Source organism: Salmo trutta, chromosome 31, assembly GCF_901001165.1.
Source record: "Salmo trutta chromosome 31, fSalTru1.1, whole genome shotgun sequence".
Lineage (NCBI taxonomy): Eukaryota > Metazoa > Chordata > Actinopteri > Salmoniformes > Salmonidae > Salmo > Salmo trutta.
This window is the reverse complement of record NC_042987.1, coordinates 41667724-41683592: the sequence shown is the minus strand read 5'-3', so window position 1 is coordinate 41683592 and position 15869 is coordinate 41667724. Positions and strand designations below refer to the sequence as shown.

Below are 15869 nucleotides of genomic sequence, written 5' to 3'. Positions count from 1 at the left end.
ACACTGCTATAGTCTATGACAGACATAGACACTGCTATAGTCTATGACAGACATAGACACTGCTATAGTCTATGACAGACGTAGACACTGCTATAGTCTCTGACAGACATAGACACTGCTATAGTCTATGACAGACATAGACACTGCTATAGTCTATGACAGACGTAGACACTGCTAGAGTCTATAACAGACAGACACTGCTATAGTCTATGACAGACGCAGGTCCCACGGCCGAGTTAGAGGTTTTGGAAGACCTTCATTGTACACCGGCGTATGGGATGCTATGCTCTCCTATGGGATGCTATGCTATGGGATGCTATGCTATGCAATGCTATGGGATACTATGCTATGGGATGCTATGCTATGGGATGCTATGCTCTGCTATGGGATGCTATGCTATGGGATGCTATGCTATGGTATGCTATGCTATATAGAAGTATTAATTGAATATAATGCACATGTACTTTCTATGATAGTTTTACAGGTGTTACAATCCTTTAGATGAATATGTATTGTCTATGACCCTACACAATGAGTGGCTCAAAGTTAATACAAAGATCATGATACTCATCTCTAAGGAAGCCCCTGAAGAAAAATACACTCTTTATGGTGATATAATCCCAGATATAATCCCAGATATAATCCCAGATATAATCCCAGATATAATCTCAGATATAATCCCAGATATAATCCCAGATATAATCTCAGATATAATCCCAGATATAATCCCAGATATAATCTCAGATATAATCTCAGATATAATCCGAAGAACAGTCAGTTCATTAATTCGATGAACAGTCAGTTCATTAATTCGATGAACAGTCAGTTCATTCGTCTGAAGACTGTGTTGTCATGTGTTTCTACCATGCTGTGTTGCTACCATGCTGTGTTGTCATGTGTTTCTACCATGCTGTGTTGCTACCATGCTGTGTTGTCATGTGTTTCTACCATGCTGTGTTGCTACCATGCTGTGTTGTCATGTGTTTCTACCATGCTGTGTTGCTACCATGCTGTGTTGTCATGTGTTTCTACCATGCTGTGTTGTCATGTGTTGCTACCATGCTGTGTTGTCATGTGTTTCTACCATGCTGTGTTGCTACCATGCTGTGTTGTCATGTGTTGCTACCATGCTGTGTTGTCATGTGTTTCTACCATGCTGTGTTGCTACCATGCTGTGTTGTCATGTGTTTCTACCATGCTGTGTTGCTACCATGCTGTGTTGTCATTTCAGCCCACCCATTGCTGACAGGTGTATAAAATCGAGCACACAGCCATGCAATCTCCAAAGACAAACACTGGCAGTAGAATGGCCTTACTGAAGAGCTCAGTGACTTTCAACGTGGCACAGTCATAAGATTCTATCTTGCCAACAAGTCAGTTCGTCAAATTTCTGCCCTGCTAGAGCGGCCCCGGTGAACTGTAAATGCTGTTATTGTGAAGTGGAAACGTCTAGGAGCAACAACGGCTCAGCCGCGAAGTGGTAGACCACACAAGCTCACAGAACGCGTAAAAATGGTCTGTCGTCGGTTGCAACACTCACTACCGAGTTCCAAACTGCCTCTGGAAGCAACGTCAGCACAATAACTGTTCGTTGGGCGCTTCGTGAAATGGGTTTCCATGGCCGAGCAGCCGCACACAAGCCTAGGATCACTATGAGTCACGCAGTGGAAAAGCGTTCTCTGGAGTGATGAATCACGCTTCACCATCAGGCAGTCCGATGGGCGAATCTGGGTTTGGCGGATGCCAGGAGACCGTTACCTGCCCGAATGCATAGTGCCAACTGTAAAGTTTGATGGAGGAGGAATAATGGTCTGGGGCTGTTTTTCATGGTTCGGGCCCCTTAGTTCCAGTGAAGGGAAATCTTAACACTACAGCATACAATGACATTCTAGACAATTCTGCGCCTCCAACTTTGTGGCAACAGTTTGGGAAAGGCTCTTTCCTGTTTCAGCATGACAATGCCCCCATGCACAAAGCGAGGTCCATACAGAAATGGTTTGTCGAGATCGGTGTGGAAGAACTTGACTTACCTGCAGAGAGCCCGGACCTAAACCCCATCGAACACCTTTGGAATGAATTGGAACGCCGGTTGCGAGCCAGGCCTAATCGCCCAACATCAGTGCCCGACCTCACTAATGCTCTTGTGGCTGAATGGAAGCAAGTTCCCAGAAGAGTGAAAGCCAGTATAGCAGCAAAGGGGGGGGGGGGGACCAACTCCATATTAATGCCTATGATTTTGGAATGTGATGTTCGACAAGCAGATGTCCACATTGGTCATGTAGTGTATCTCATATACATAAATATTCACACCTCTGAGTCAATACATGTTAGAATCACCTTTGGCAGCAATTTCAGCTATGAGTCTATCTCGTCTCACTTAAGAGCTTTGCACACCTGGATTGTACAATATTTGCACGTTTATTATTTTTTACAATTCTTCAAGTTCTGTCAAGTTGGTGGTTGTTGATCATTGATAGACAGCCATTTTCAAGTCTTCCCATAGATTTTCAAGCCGATTTTTAAGTCAACTCTGTTACCAGGCCACTCAAGAACATTCAGTGTCTTCTTGGTAATCAACACCAGTGTAGATGTGTCCTTGTGTTTTAGGTTATTGTCCTGCTAAAGGCTAATTCACCTCCCAGAGTCTGCTGGAAAGCAGACTGAACCAGGTTTTCCTCTAGAATTTTGACGGTGCTACACTCTATTCCATTTCTTTTTATCCTGAAAAACTCCCTAGTCCTTGCCGATGACAAACATACCCATAACATGATGCAGCCACCACCATCCTTGAAAATATGAGGAGTGGTACTCAGTAATGTGTTGTGTTGGATTTGCCCCAAACAAAATGCTTTGTATTCAGTGTCTTATTACAAGATAGAATATTTGTATTCTGTTCCTTATTTTCACTCTGTCATTTAGGTTAGTATTGTGGAGTAGCTACAATGTTGTTGATCCATCCTAATTTTTCTCCCATCACAGCCATTAAACTCTGTAACTGTTTTAAAGTCACCATTGGCCTAATGGTGAAATCCCTGAGCGGTTTCCTTCCTCTCTGGCTACTGAGTTAGGAAGGACGCCTGTATCTTTGTAGTGACTGGGTGTATTGATACACCATCCAGAGTGTAATTAGTAACTTCACCATGCTCAAAGGGATATTCAATTTTATTTATTTTTTTCAAATTTTTATTTTTACCCATCTACCAGTAGGTGCCCTTCTTTGCGAGGCATTGGAAAACATCCTTGGTCTTTGTGGTTGGATCTGTATTTTACATTTCCTGCTCGACTGAGGGACCTTACAGATAATTGTGTGTGTGGGGTACAGAGAGTAGGTAGTCATTCAAAAATCATGTTAAACACTACTATTGCAGACAGAGTGCTTCCATGCATTGTATTATGCAACTTGTTAAGCACATTTTTTTACTCCTGAACGTATTTAGGCGTTGCCATAACAAAGAGGTTGAATACTTGTTGACTCAAGACATTTCAGCTTTTCATTTTTTATTTATTTGTAAAAATGTGTAAAACAATTTCACTAGGCTACTGAGAAGGCAGGCAGCACTTAAAGTAGATGGCCCTTAATAGCAAAACAAAAAAACATACTTACCACTTATCACTCAGGAGTCCTCTAGCTATAGAACTAACGCCCAAAGGTTTGGCCTGGAGGCTAATGGTCTGGCCTGGAGGCTAATGTTCTGGCCTGGAGGCTAATGTTCTGGCCTGGAGGCTAATGTTCTGGCCTGGAGGCTAATGTTCTGGCCTGGAGGCTAATGTTCTGGCCAGGAGGCTAATGTTCTGTCCTGGAGGCTAATGTTCTGGCCTGGAGGCTAATGTTCTGGCCTGGCTAATGTTCTGGCCTGGAGGCTAATGTTTTGGCTTGCAGGCTAAAGTTTTGGCCTGGAGGCTAATGTTTTGGCCTGGAGGCTAATGGTCTGGCCTGGAGGCTAATGTTTTGGCCTGGAGGCTAATGTTCTGTCCTGGAGGCTAATGTTCTGGCCTGGAGGCTAATGTTCTGGCCTGGAGGCTAATGTTCTGGCCTGGAGGCTAATGTTTTGGCCTGGAGGCTAATGTTCTGGCCAGGAGGCTAATGTTTTGGCCTGGAGGCTAATGTTCTGGCCTGGAGGCTAATGTTTTGGCCTGGAGGCTAATGTTCTGGCCTGGAGGCTAATGTTCTGGCCTGGAGGCTAATGTTCTGGCCTGGAGGCTAATGTTCTGGCCTGGAGGCTAATGTTTTGGCCTGGAGGCTAATGTTCTGGCCTGGAGGCTAATGTTCCGGCCTGGAGGCTAATGTTCTGGCCTGGAGGCTAATGTTCTGGCCTGGAGGCTAATGTTCTGGCCTGGAGGCTAATGTTCTGGCCTGGAGGCTAATGTTCTGGCCTGGAGGCTAATGTTTTGGCCTGGATTCTGTGTCATTAGGAATCCTATGTGTTGGAATTGTTGTTTAATGTTACATTCTGACACCGATTTAAAACGTCTGACTGATGCCAGGCCAGAATTAAGCAGACGTATTCTCATAAAATAACTGTAATACATGCAGTAACGAGGTCAATGGAACGCAGACCGTGGGGAAAGAACAAAGTCACTGTCGTTGGCGAACACTTCAACAAATGTGATCAAATCTGTCATGATTTTTGTGTTGTAACAGGCCCACAATATAAATCAGTTATGGATATATTTGGCTGTTTTCGCTGCATAATATTTAGAAATAGTCATTTTCGGGTTCGAAAAAAACGAGTGCAGAATGCTAACTCACGTCCGTGTAAGCTGGTAGCATAGCTAGTTAAATACAAACCAGTGATGGTACTTTGTCTAAGTGTAATACAGTTGATGATGACATCAACATGTATTGGGGGTTGACCTCCATACTGTTATATACTCTGATTTTTACCTCAACATAGTGTGAAAGACACATAGAAACAGAAGCCTAAATGTAGGCTAATTTTTGTGTGGGGGGGGGGCAATCAGGACATTCTGAATCGTTCCCTCATTGGGGGGGGGGGGGATGTGTGAGTGGCGTTGCCATTGCATTTCCATTGTTTCAGTGAAATTCGATGGATCTCTTTACTGCATCTATACTATTGTCAGGTTTTTCCTTGCACATGTCTTCTCTTCTAGGTCGCCATCGTCATCAAGTACTTCTGCCAGTTTGGCTTCTTTCCCTTCAACCAGAACCCGAAGGTGAACGGGAATAAACCCTACCACCCTCCCAACATCATCGGAGTGGAGAAGAAAGATGGATACGTGGTCTATGACCTCATACAGCTTCTGGCGCTCTTCTTCCACAGGTCCATCCTGAAGGTACGTCTCAGAGAAGGAGTGCTGATTCTAGGATCAGGTCTTCATTATCCACAGCTCTGGGCTGATTCTAGGATCAGGTCTTCATTATCCACAGCTCTGGGCTGATTCTAGGATCAGGTCTTCATTATCCACAGCTCTGGGCTGATTCTCGGATCAGGTCTTCATTATCCACAGCTCTGGGCTGATTCTAGGATCAGGTCTTCATTACCCACAGCTCTGGGCTGATTCTAGGATCAGGTCTTCATTATCCACAGCTCTGGGCTGATTCTAGGATCAGGTCTTCATTATCCACAGCTCTGGGCTGATTCTAGGATCAGGTCTTCATTATCCACAGCTCTGGGCTGATCTAGGATCAGGTCTTCATTATCCACAGCTCTGGGCTGATTCTAGGATCAGGTCTTCATTACCCACAGCTCTGGGCTGATCTAGGATCAGGTCTTCATTATCCACAGCTCTGGGCTGATTCTAGGATCAGGTCTTCATTATCCACAGCTCTGGGCTGATTCTAGGATCAGGTCTTCATTATCCACAGCTCTGTTCTGATCTAGGATCAGGTCTTCATTACCCACAGCTCTGGGCTGATCTAGGATCAGGTCTTCATTATCCACAGATCTGGGCTGATTCTAGGATCAGGTCTTCATTATCCACAGCTCTGGGCTGATTCTAGGATCAGGTCTTCATTATCCACAGCTCTGGGCTGATTCTCGGATCAGGTCTTCATTATCCACAGCTCTGGGCTGATTCTAGGATCAGGTCTTCATTACCCACAGCTCTGGGCTGATCTAGGATCAGGTCTTCATTATCCACAGCTCTGGGCTGATTCTAGGATCAGGTCTTCATTATCCACAGCTCTGGGCTGATTCTAGGATCAGGTCTTCATTTTCCACAGCTCTGTTCTGATCTAGGATCAGGTCTTCATTACCCACAGCTCTGGGCTGATCTAGGATCAGGTCTTCATTATCCACAGATCTGGGCTGATTCTAGGATCAGGTCTTCATTATCCACAGCTCTGGGCTGATCTAGGATCAGGTCTTCATTATCCACAGCTCTGGGCTGATCTAGGATCAGGTCTTCATTATCCACAGCTCTGGGCTGTTTCTAGGATCAGGTCTTCATTATCCACAGCTCTGGGCTGTTTCTAGGATCAGGTCTTCATTATCCACAGCTCTGGGCTGTTTCTAGGATCAGGTCTTCATTATCCACAGCTCTGTTCTGATCTAGGATCAGGTCTTCATTATCCACAGCTCTGGGCTGATCTAGGATCAGGTCTTCATTATCCACAGCTATGGGCCTGTAATTCATAAAGCGTTTCAGAGAAAGAATGCTGATCTAGGACCAGTTTTAACTTTTGAATCATAATGAAGGAGATCAAATGGAGTGTATTGTATGAGTGATCATACTAAACTGGGAATTTGGTCAGTTAACTGATCAAGATGAATATGATAAAACTGTTATTATCGAATAGTTATTACTTACATCTCTTTGTCTCAGATCGTAATACAATGTGATTGCTTTGTTTCATACTCTATTGGTACCTTACCTTTCCTCTACACTCTCCCGTCGTAGTGTCATGGTCTCTGGGACGAAGACGACCTTAAGGACACCAAGAAGGAGATCCTTCGCCAGGACACTGAGTCGAAGGATGACGAGAAGGAGAGGGACGCCACTTCCGTGCCGTCCAACCCCCGCGAGAGGAAGGGGTCCACACAGACCCTCGGGGCTATAAATCTGGGCATGGACACCTCCATGGACTCTGTGCACGTCCCCGTGCACTACCTCCAGCAACAGCAGCAGACCTACCAGAGAAGGAAGAGCTCCAGTGGAGGGTCTCATATCTCCCACCGCTCTGTACGCTCCAAGAGAGGTCAGGACACATGCTTTACTTGGCTACTTTATATTTACATTCTACATGTTAGTCATTTTAGCAGACGCTCTTATCCAGAGCGACTTACAGTAGTGAATGCATACATTTTCATATTTGTTTGTGCTGGTCCCCCGTGGGAATCGAACCCACAACCCTGGCATTGCAAGTGCCATGCACTCTATACTGTACTTTACTTGGCTACTTACTGTACTTGGCTACTTACTGTACTTTACTTGGCTACATACTGTTGTTTACTTGACTACTTACTGTACTTTACTTTACGTGGCTACTTACTGTACCTTACTTTACGTGGCTACTTACTGTACCTTACTTTACGTGGCTACTTACTGTACCTTACTTTACGTGGCTACTTAGCTTTACTTTACCTGTCTACTTACTTAGCTTTACTTTACCTGTCTACTTACTTAGCTTTACTTTACCTGTCTACTTACTTAGCTTTAATTTACTTGGCTTTAATTTAGTTGACTACTTAATGTACTTTACTTTACTTTGCCAGGCTACTTAGTTTACTGTACTTTACTTGGCTACTTACTTATTAACTTACCAATTTATTTTACTTAGCTAATTAGCCACTTTACTTTACAATAGGGATGGGGCCTCGCTCAATACATTCAGAGATGTAAACTCATTAAATCTAGCCTTTAACTCGTTGACATGCGTCGCCATCGTTTCCCCAGGCAGCACCAACTCCAGGAACAGTAACCGTAGAGATGGGAGTGAGGTGTCAGTTCAGCAGAAGACCAAGAAACAGCTGATCATGGAGAAACTCAAAGAACAGATGATCAAAGCCAAGACCTTCACTATCAAGAGGTGGGCTTGGTTGATTGGTTGATTGATTGATTGATTGATTAAATGGCTCTTTGACATAAAATGAACCTAACATAATATTATTGTACATTTTGTTTTTGTATTCTCTCCAGGACCATGAAGGTCTACCTGCCCATTCGTCAGTTCTTCTACAACCTGGTCCATCCAGAGTACAGCGCTTTGACAGATGTCTATGTGCTCATATTCCTGGCCGACACCGTCGACTTCATCATCATCCTCTTCGGTTTTTCTGCTTTTGGGGTACGCACGTGTGTAGCTAGTCTCTTTACATTTGACATGATCTTATCATCCTGTCGGGAAACAGTCAGCAGGGTCCCGTGTGCCTCAGTCGGTAACCATGTGGTCTTAGCAACACCAAAGTTATGGGTTCAATTCCCGCAGGGATCACATATTAAAAATGTGACATCAATTACTTCTTCTTCTTCTCAGAAACACTCAACGGGAGCCGACATCACGTCATCTCTGTCGGAGGACCAGGTTCCTGGAGCCTTCCTGGTGATGGTTCTGATCCAGTTTGGGACCATGGTGGTGGACCGGGCCCTGTACCTCAAGAAGACAGTGCTGGGGAAGGTCATCTTCCAGGTGGTCCTGGTATTCGGAATTCATTTCTGGATGTTCTTTATCCTCCCCGGACTCTCTGATAGGTAAATACTCACCTTGTTATGTTAATTAGTTAATTAGTTATGGGATCCATTTCTGGATGTTATTCATCCTCCCTGGACTCTCTGAGAGGTAAATACTCACCTTGTTGTTAATTAGTTAATTAGTTATGGGATCCATTTCTGGATGTTATTCATCCTCCCTGGACTCTCTGAGGTAACAACCATGCCTAACACTTCCTATAAATACCCTCTTCATAATGCATTATAATCACATGTATGATGCTTTATATGCTAATGAAAATAATCTATTTCTGGATGTTCTTCATCCTGCCTAGAGTCGCTGAGAAATAGACTTCTCTTCTTTCTGTGTTAATTAGTTAATTCATCTGATATAAATTCATTTGATTGATTTAATTAATTAATTTGTAAACATATCCAGTTTTTTCAGATCTGCATGAGTCTCTATGGGGGTAGGGGCTTGTGATCGATTAAGGATGTATCATTAGTAACTGTGTTCAGCATTAGTAACCGTGTTCAGCATTAGTAACCGTGTTTAGCATTAGTAACCGTGTTTAGCGTTAGTAACCGTGTTTAGCGTTAGTAACCGTGTTTAGCGTTAGTAACCGTGTTCAGCGTTAGTAACCGTGTTCAGCGTTAGTAACCGTGTTTAGCGTTAGTAACCGTGTTCAGCGTTAGTAACCGTGTTCAGCGTTAGTAACCGTGTTTAGCGTTAGTAACCGTGTTTAGCGTTAGTAACCGTGTTCATCGTTAGTAACCGTGTTTAGCGTTAGTAACCGTGTTCAGCGTTAGTAACCGTGTTTAGCGTTAGTAACCGTGTTTAGCGTTAGTAACCGTGTTCATCGTTAGTAACCGTGTTCATCGTTAGTAACCGTGTTCATCGTTAGTAACCGTGTTCATCGTTAGCAACCGTGTTCATCGTTAGCAACCGTGTTCATCGTTACTAACCGTGTTCATCATTAGTAACCGTGTTTAGCATTAGTAACCGTGTTTAGCATTAGTAACCGTGTTTAGCATTAGTAACCGTGTTTAGCATTAGTAACTGTGTTTATCAGGGTTTGTACCTCTGTCCACTTTGCAGGCGTTTCAATGAGAACACAGTAGCCAAGCTGTGGTACTTCATCAAGTGCATCTACTTTGGGCTGTCAGCCTATCAGATCCGCTGTGGCTACCCCACCAGAGTCCTGGGTAACTGCCTCACCAAGAGCTACAACTACACCAACCTCTTCCTGTTTCAAGGGTGAGTTGGGACACAGCAGGATGTAGTAAGACATTCAACTCATATGTTCAAGTCACATTCAACATACAGTGACTTGGGAAAATATTCAGACTCCTTTTTGTTACGTTACAGCTAAAATCTATACACAATACACCATAATGACAATGCGAAAACCTTTTTTAATTTTTTATTATTGCAAATTTATGTAAACATTATTTACATAAGTATTCAGACCCTTTGCAGTGAGACTCGAAATTGAGCTCAGGTGCATCCTGTTTCCATTGATCATCCTTGAGATGTTTCTGCAACTTCTTTGGATTCCATCGTTGGAAAACCTGCACCAGAGCGCTCAGGACCTCAGGCTGGGGTGAAGGTTCACCTTACAACAGGACAACGGCCCTAAGCACACAGCCAAGACAACGCAGGATTGGCATCGGGACAAGTCTCTGAATGTCCTTGAGTGGCCCAGCCAGAGCCCGGACTTGAACCTGATCGAACATCTCTGGAGAGACCTGAAAATAGCTGTGCAGCGACACTCCCCATCCAACCTGACAGAGCTTGAGAGGATCTGCAGAGAAGAATGGGAGAAACTCCCCAAATACAGGTGTGCCAAACATCATACCGAAGAAGACTCAAGGCTGTAATCGCTGCCAAAGGTGCTTCAACAAAATACTGATTGAAGGGTCTGAATACTTATGTAAATGTGATATTTAAGTTTTTTAATTTTTTAAACATCTGCAAATTTTTATACAAACCTGTTTTAGCTTTGTCATTGTGGGTTATTGTATGTTGATTGATAAAGGGGGAAAAAACTATTTAATCCATTTTAGAATAAAGTTGTAACGTAACAAAATGTGGAAAAAGTCAAGGGGTCTGAATACTTTCAGAATGCCCTGTATATCACTGTTGCACAGGTGTACAAGTCTCAAATTGTGCACCAGGGTTGTAGTACTCGAGTCCAGGACTCGTAACTTGACTCAGACTCGACCAGTAGTCACAAATTCTCTCTCCCTTGCATAATTCAACAGGCTATATATGGGAAATAGGTTAATGCTATATAGCATCTGGGTCGCTGAGCTACCGCATCCAGCGAGCTACAAGTTACTCCCGGCCAACTAACACCGACACAGTGTCCTAACCCCAGTGTTCCCCTTCCAGGTTCCGTCTGATCCCGTTCCTGTCTGAGTTGCGTGCGGTGATGGACTGGGTCTGGACCGACACCTCTCTGTCTTTATCCTCTTGGATCTGTATGGAAGACATCTACGCTCACATCTTCGTCCTCAAGTGCTGGAGGGAGTCAGAGAGGGTAGGTTGTTTCCGAAAGCTTCAGAAAGTATTCACACCTCTTGACTTTTTCCACATTTTGTTGTGTTACAGATGCAATTTCAGATGGATTAAATTGGGATTTATTTTGTTGTCACTTGCCTACACACAATACCCTATAATGTCAAAGTGAAATTATGTTTATAGACATTTTTACAAAATTAATTTAAAAAATGAAAAGCTGAAATGTCTTGGGTGAATTTGTTATGGCAAGCCTAAATAAGTTCAGGAGGTATCCTCAGTCCATAACTATAGTCCTCCTCTCCTCTCCTCTCCAGTGGTATCCTCAGTCCATAACTATAGTCCTTCTCTCCTCTCCAGTGGTATCCTCAGTCCATAACTATAGTCCTCCTCTCCTCTCCAGTGGTTCCCTCAGTCCATAACTATAGTCCTCCTCTCCTCTCCAGTGGTATCCTCAGTCCATAACTATAGTCCTCCTCTCCTCTCCAGTGGTATCCTCAGTCCATAACTATAGTCCTCCTCTCCCCTCCAGTGGTGTCCTCAGTCCATAACTATAGTCCTCCTCTCCTCTCCAGTGGTATCCTCAGTCCATAACTATAGTCCTCCTCTCCTCTCCAGTGGTATCCTCAGTCCATAACTATAGTCCTCTCCTCTCCAGTGGTATCCTCAGTCCATAACTATAGTCCTCCTCTCCCCTCCAGTGGTATCCTCAGTCCATAACTATAGTCCTCCTCTCCTCTCCTCTCCAGTGGTTCCCTCAGTCCATAACTATAGTCCTCCTCTCCTCTCCAGTGGTATCCTCAGTCCATAACTATAGTCCTCTCCTCTCCAGTGGTATCCTCAGTCCATAACTATAGTCCTCCTCTCCCCTCCAGTGGTGTCCTCAGTCCATAACTATAGTCCTCCTCTCCTCTCCAGTGGTATCCTCAGTCCATAACTATAGTCCTCCTCTCCAGTGGTATCCTCAGTCCATAACTATAGTCCTCTTCTCCTCTCCAGTGGTTCCCTCAGTCCATAACTGTAGTCCTCCTCTCCCCTCCTCTCCAGTGGTTCCCTCAGTCCATAACTATAGTCCTCCTCTCCTCTCCTCTCCAGTGGTATCCTCAGTCCATAACTATAGTCCTCCTCTCCTCTCCTCTCCAGTGGTATCCTCAGTCCATAACTGTAGTCCTCCTCTCCCCCCTCCCCTCCAGAGATACCCCCAGCCGCGGGGCCAAGCGAAGAAGCCGGTGGTGAAGTATGGGATGGGAGGGATGATCGTCCTGCTTCTGATCTGTATCATCTGGTTCCCTCTACTCTTCATGTCTCTGATCAAGTCTGTGGTGGGGGTGGTCAATAGACCACTGGATGTCTCTTTCTCCATCACCCTGGCCGGGTTCCAGGTACCGTAGCAGCTCAGAACTAAGGTTCTACTACTGATAGGACCATCAGTTGATCGGGATCAGTCAGTCAGAAAGTTTTTTTTTTGTTCTGTAGATTATATCTCTACGTTATGTCTTTCAGCCAATCTTCACTATGAGTGCTCAGCAGAACCAGCTCAGAGAAGTCTCCAAACATGACATCCATGGCACCTTCATGAGGTCATACCAGTCCTATCCTGTAAGTACACGGTTACAAGTATTTTATGCGACTACTATGCGTGTCGTCTCACTGGGTTGGTAGCCAAGCATAGGACAAATCTCCATAGTAACAGAGGGACAATATTCTCATCCCTCCTGTCCCCCCCCCCCCCCCCGAACAGGAAGCGATGCAGTGGTTGGAATACTACATGCCAGAGGATCTGACCATCGCTGAGTTGGAGGGCAGCTCTAACAGTCTGTGGACCATCAGTCCTCCCAGTAGAACAAACATCATGGAGATGCTCAGCTCCAAGGAACAGTTCCCCATCACTGTAGCTTGGTCTATCCAGCGGTAAGAACAGTTCCCCATCACTGTAGCTTGGTCTATCCAGCGGTAACAGTCCCCCATCACTGTAGCTTGGTCTATCCAGCGGTAAGAACAGTCCCCCATCACTGTAGCTTGGTCTATACAGCGGTAACAGTTCCCCATCACTGTAGCTTGGTCTATCCAGCGGTAAGAACAGTCCCCCATCACTGTAGCTTGGTCTATCCAGCGGTAAGAACAGTCCCCATCACTGTAGCTTGGTCTATCCAGCAGTAAGAACAGTCCCCCATCACTGTAGCTTGGTCTATCCAACGGTAACAGTCCCCCATCACTGTAGCTTGGTCTATACAGCGGTAACAGTCCCCCATCACTGTAGCTTGGTCTATCCAGCGGTAACAGTCCCCCATCACTGTAGCTTGGTCTATCCAGCGGTAACAGTCCCCCATCACTGTAGCTTGGTCTATCCAGCGGTAACAGTCCCCCATCACTGTAGCTTGGTCTATCCAGCGGTAACAGTTCCCCATCACTGTAGCTTGGTCTATCCAGCGGTAACAGTCCCCCATCACTGTAGCTTGGTCTATACAGCGGTAAGAACAGTTCCCCATCACTGTAGCTTGGTCTATACAGCGGTAACAGTCCCCCATCACTGTAGCTTGGTCTATACAGCGGTAAGAACAGTCCCCCATCACTGTAGCTTGGTCTATCCAGCGGTAAGAACAGTTCCCCATCACTGTAGCTTGGTCTATCCAGCGGTAAGAACAGTCCCCCATCACTGTAGCTTGGTCTATACAGCGGTAAGAACAGTCCCCCATCACTGTAGCTTGGTCTATCCAGCGGTAAGAACAGTACCCCATCACTGTAGCTTGGTCTATCCAACAGTAACAGTCCCCCATCACTGTAGCTTAGAGCAGTATAGTATGGTAGAGTAGAGTAGAGCAGTATAGTAGGGTAGAGTAGAGTAGAGCAGTATAGTAGGGTAGAGTAGAGTAGAGCAGTATAGTAGGGTAGAGTAGAGTAGAGCAGTATAGTAGGGTAGAGTAGAGTAGAGCAGTATAGTAGGGTAGGGTAGAGTATAGTAGGGTAGAGTAGAGTATAGTAGGGTGGAGTAGAGTAGAGCAGTATATTAGGGCAGAGTCGAGTAGAGCAGTATAGTAGGGTAGACTAGAGTAGAGCAGTATAGTAGGGTAGAGTAGAGTAGAGCAGTATAGTAGGGTAGAGTAGAGCAGTAGGGTAGAGTAGAGTAGAGTAGAGCAGTATAGTAGGGTAGAGTAGAGCAGTATAGTAGAGTAGAGTAGAGCAGTATAGTAGTAATCTAGCATGGGTAGGATGGTCATCTGAATCAGGGTTAGTTTGGCAGCTGGGGTAAAAGAGGAGTGATTACGATAGAGGAAACCAAGTCTAGATTTAAATTTAGCCTGCAGCTTTGATTTGTGCTGAGAGAAGGACAGTGTACCGTCTAGCCAGACTCCCAAGTACTTGTATGAGGTGACTACCTCAAGTTCTAAACCCTCAGAGGTAGTAATAACACCTGTGGGGAGAGGGACATTCTGCTTACCAAACCACATTACCTTTGTTTTGGAGGTGTTCAGAACAAGGTTAAGGGCAGAGAAAGCTTGTAGGACACTAAGAAAGCTTTGTTGTAGAGCGTTTAACACAAAATCCAGGGAGGGGCCAGCTGAATATAAGACTGTGTCATCTGCATATAAATGGATGAGAGAGCTTCCTACAGCCTGAGCTATGTTGTTGATGTAAATTGAGAAGAGCATGGGACCTAGGATCGAGCCTTGGGGTACTCCCTTGGTGACAGGCAGTGGCTGAGACAGCAGATGTTCTGACTTTATGCACTGCACTCTTTGAGAGAGGTAGTTAGCAAACCAGGCCAAAGACCCCTCAGAGACACCAATACTCCTTAGCCGGCCCAAAAGAATGGAATGGTTTACTGTATCAAAAGCTTTGGCCGAGTCAATAAAAATAGCAGCATAACATTGCTTAGAATCAAGGGCAATGGTGACATCATTGAGGATCTTTAAGTTTGCATTGACACATCCATAACCTGAGCAGAAACCAGATTGCATACCAGAGAGACTATACACATCAAGAAAGCCAGTCAGTTGATTATTGACAAGTTTTTCCAACACTTTTGATAAACAGAGCAAAATAGAAATAGGCCTATAACAGTTAGGATCAGCTTTATCTCCCCCTTTAAATAAAGGACGAACCGTGGCTGCCTTCCAAGCAATGGGATCCTCCCCAGAGAGGAGAGCCAGGTTAAAGAGGTCAGAGATAGGCTTGGCGATTATAGGGGAAGCAACCTTAAAGAAGAAAGGGTCTAAACCATTTGACCCAGATGGTTTTGTGGGGGTCAAGTTTAAGGAGCTCCTTTAGCACCCTGGACTCAGTGACCGCCTGCAGGGAGAAACTTTGTAGCAGGGCAGGGGAAAAAGAGGGAGGAGCATCGGGGCGAGTCACATTAGAAAGGGTGAGAGATGAGGAAATGTTGGACAGGCATGGCTGAGTCAAATTGGAATCCTGACTTAATGAAGTGGTGATTGAAGAGCTCAGCCATGTGCTCCTTGTCAGTGTCAACCACATCATCAACATTAAGGGACATGGGCAGCTGTGAGGAGGAGGGTTAATTCTCCAGGTCTTTCACCGTTTTCCAGAACTTCTTGGGGTTAGACCCACAGAGAGTGAACTTACAGTAACTAACTTCCGAAGAGCCCGAGTGCACTTATCAGGACAAGTCCTTTCTAATTTGTCTGAACGAGAGCCAGTCAGCCTGAGTATGCGTGTGCCGAGCCTTTCGACAATTGGAATTCTTGAGGTGGAGTAACTCTGCAAGACCACGGTCGAA

The 15869-nt window shown here is 44.9% G+C and overlaps 1 protein-coding gene across 1 annotated transcript in view; it reads left to right on the top strand.

Moving 5' to 3' along the window:
• The window catches only part of LOC115169224 (piezo-type mechanosensitive ion channel component 2-like), a 186800-nt gene that overhangs the window by 156079 nt on the left and 14852 nt on the right, over nucleotides 1-15869 (top strand). Inside the window, 10 exon segments of the mRNA XM_029724697.1 lie at nucleotides 5113-5295; nucleotides 6862-7159; nucleotides 7858-7990; nucleotides 8101-8248; nucleotides 8438-8652; nucleotides 9710-9868; nucleotides 11006-11153; nucleotides 12325-12513; nucleotides 12635-12730; nucleotides 12873-13042. Coding sequence (XP_029580557.1) covers nucleotides 5113-5295; nucleotides 6862-7159; nucleotides 7858-7990; nucleotides 8101-8248; nucleotides 8438-8652; nucleotides 9710-9868; nucleotides 11006-11153; nucleotides 12325-12513; nucleotides 12635-12730; nucleotides 12873-13042 — 1739 coding nt within the window.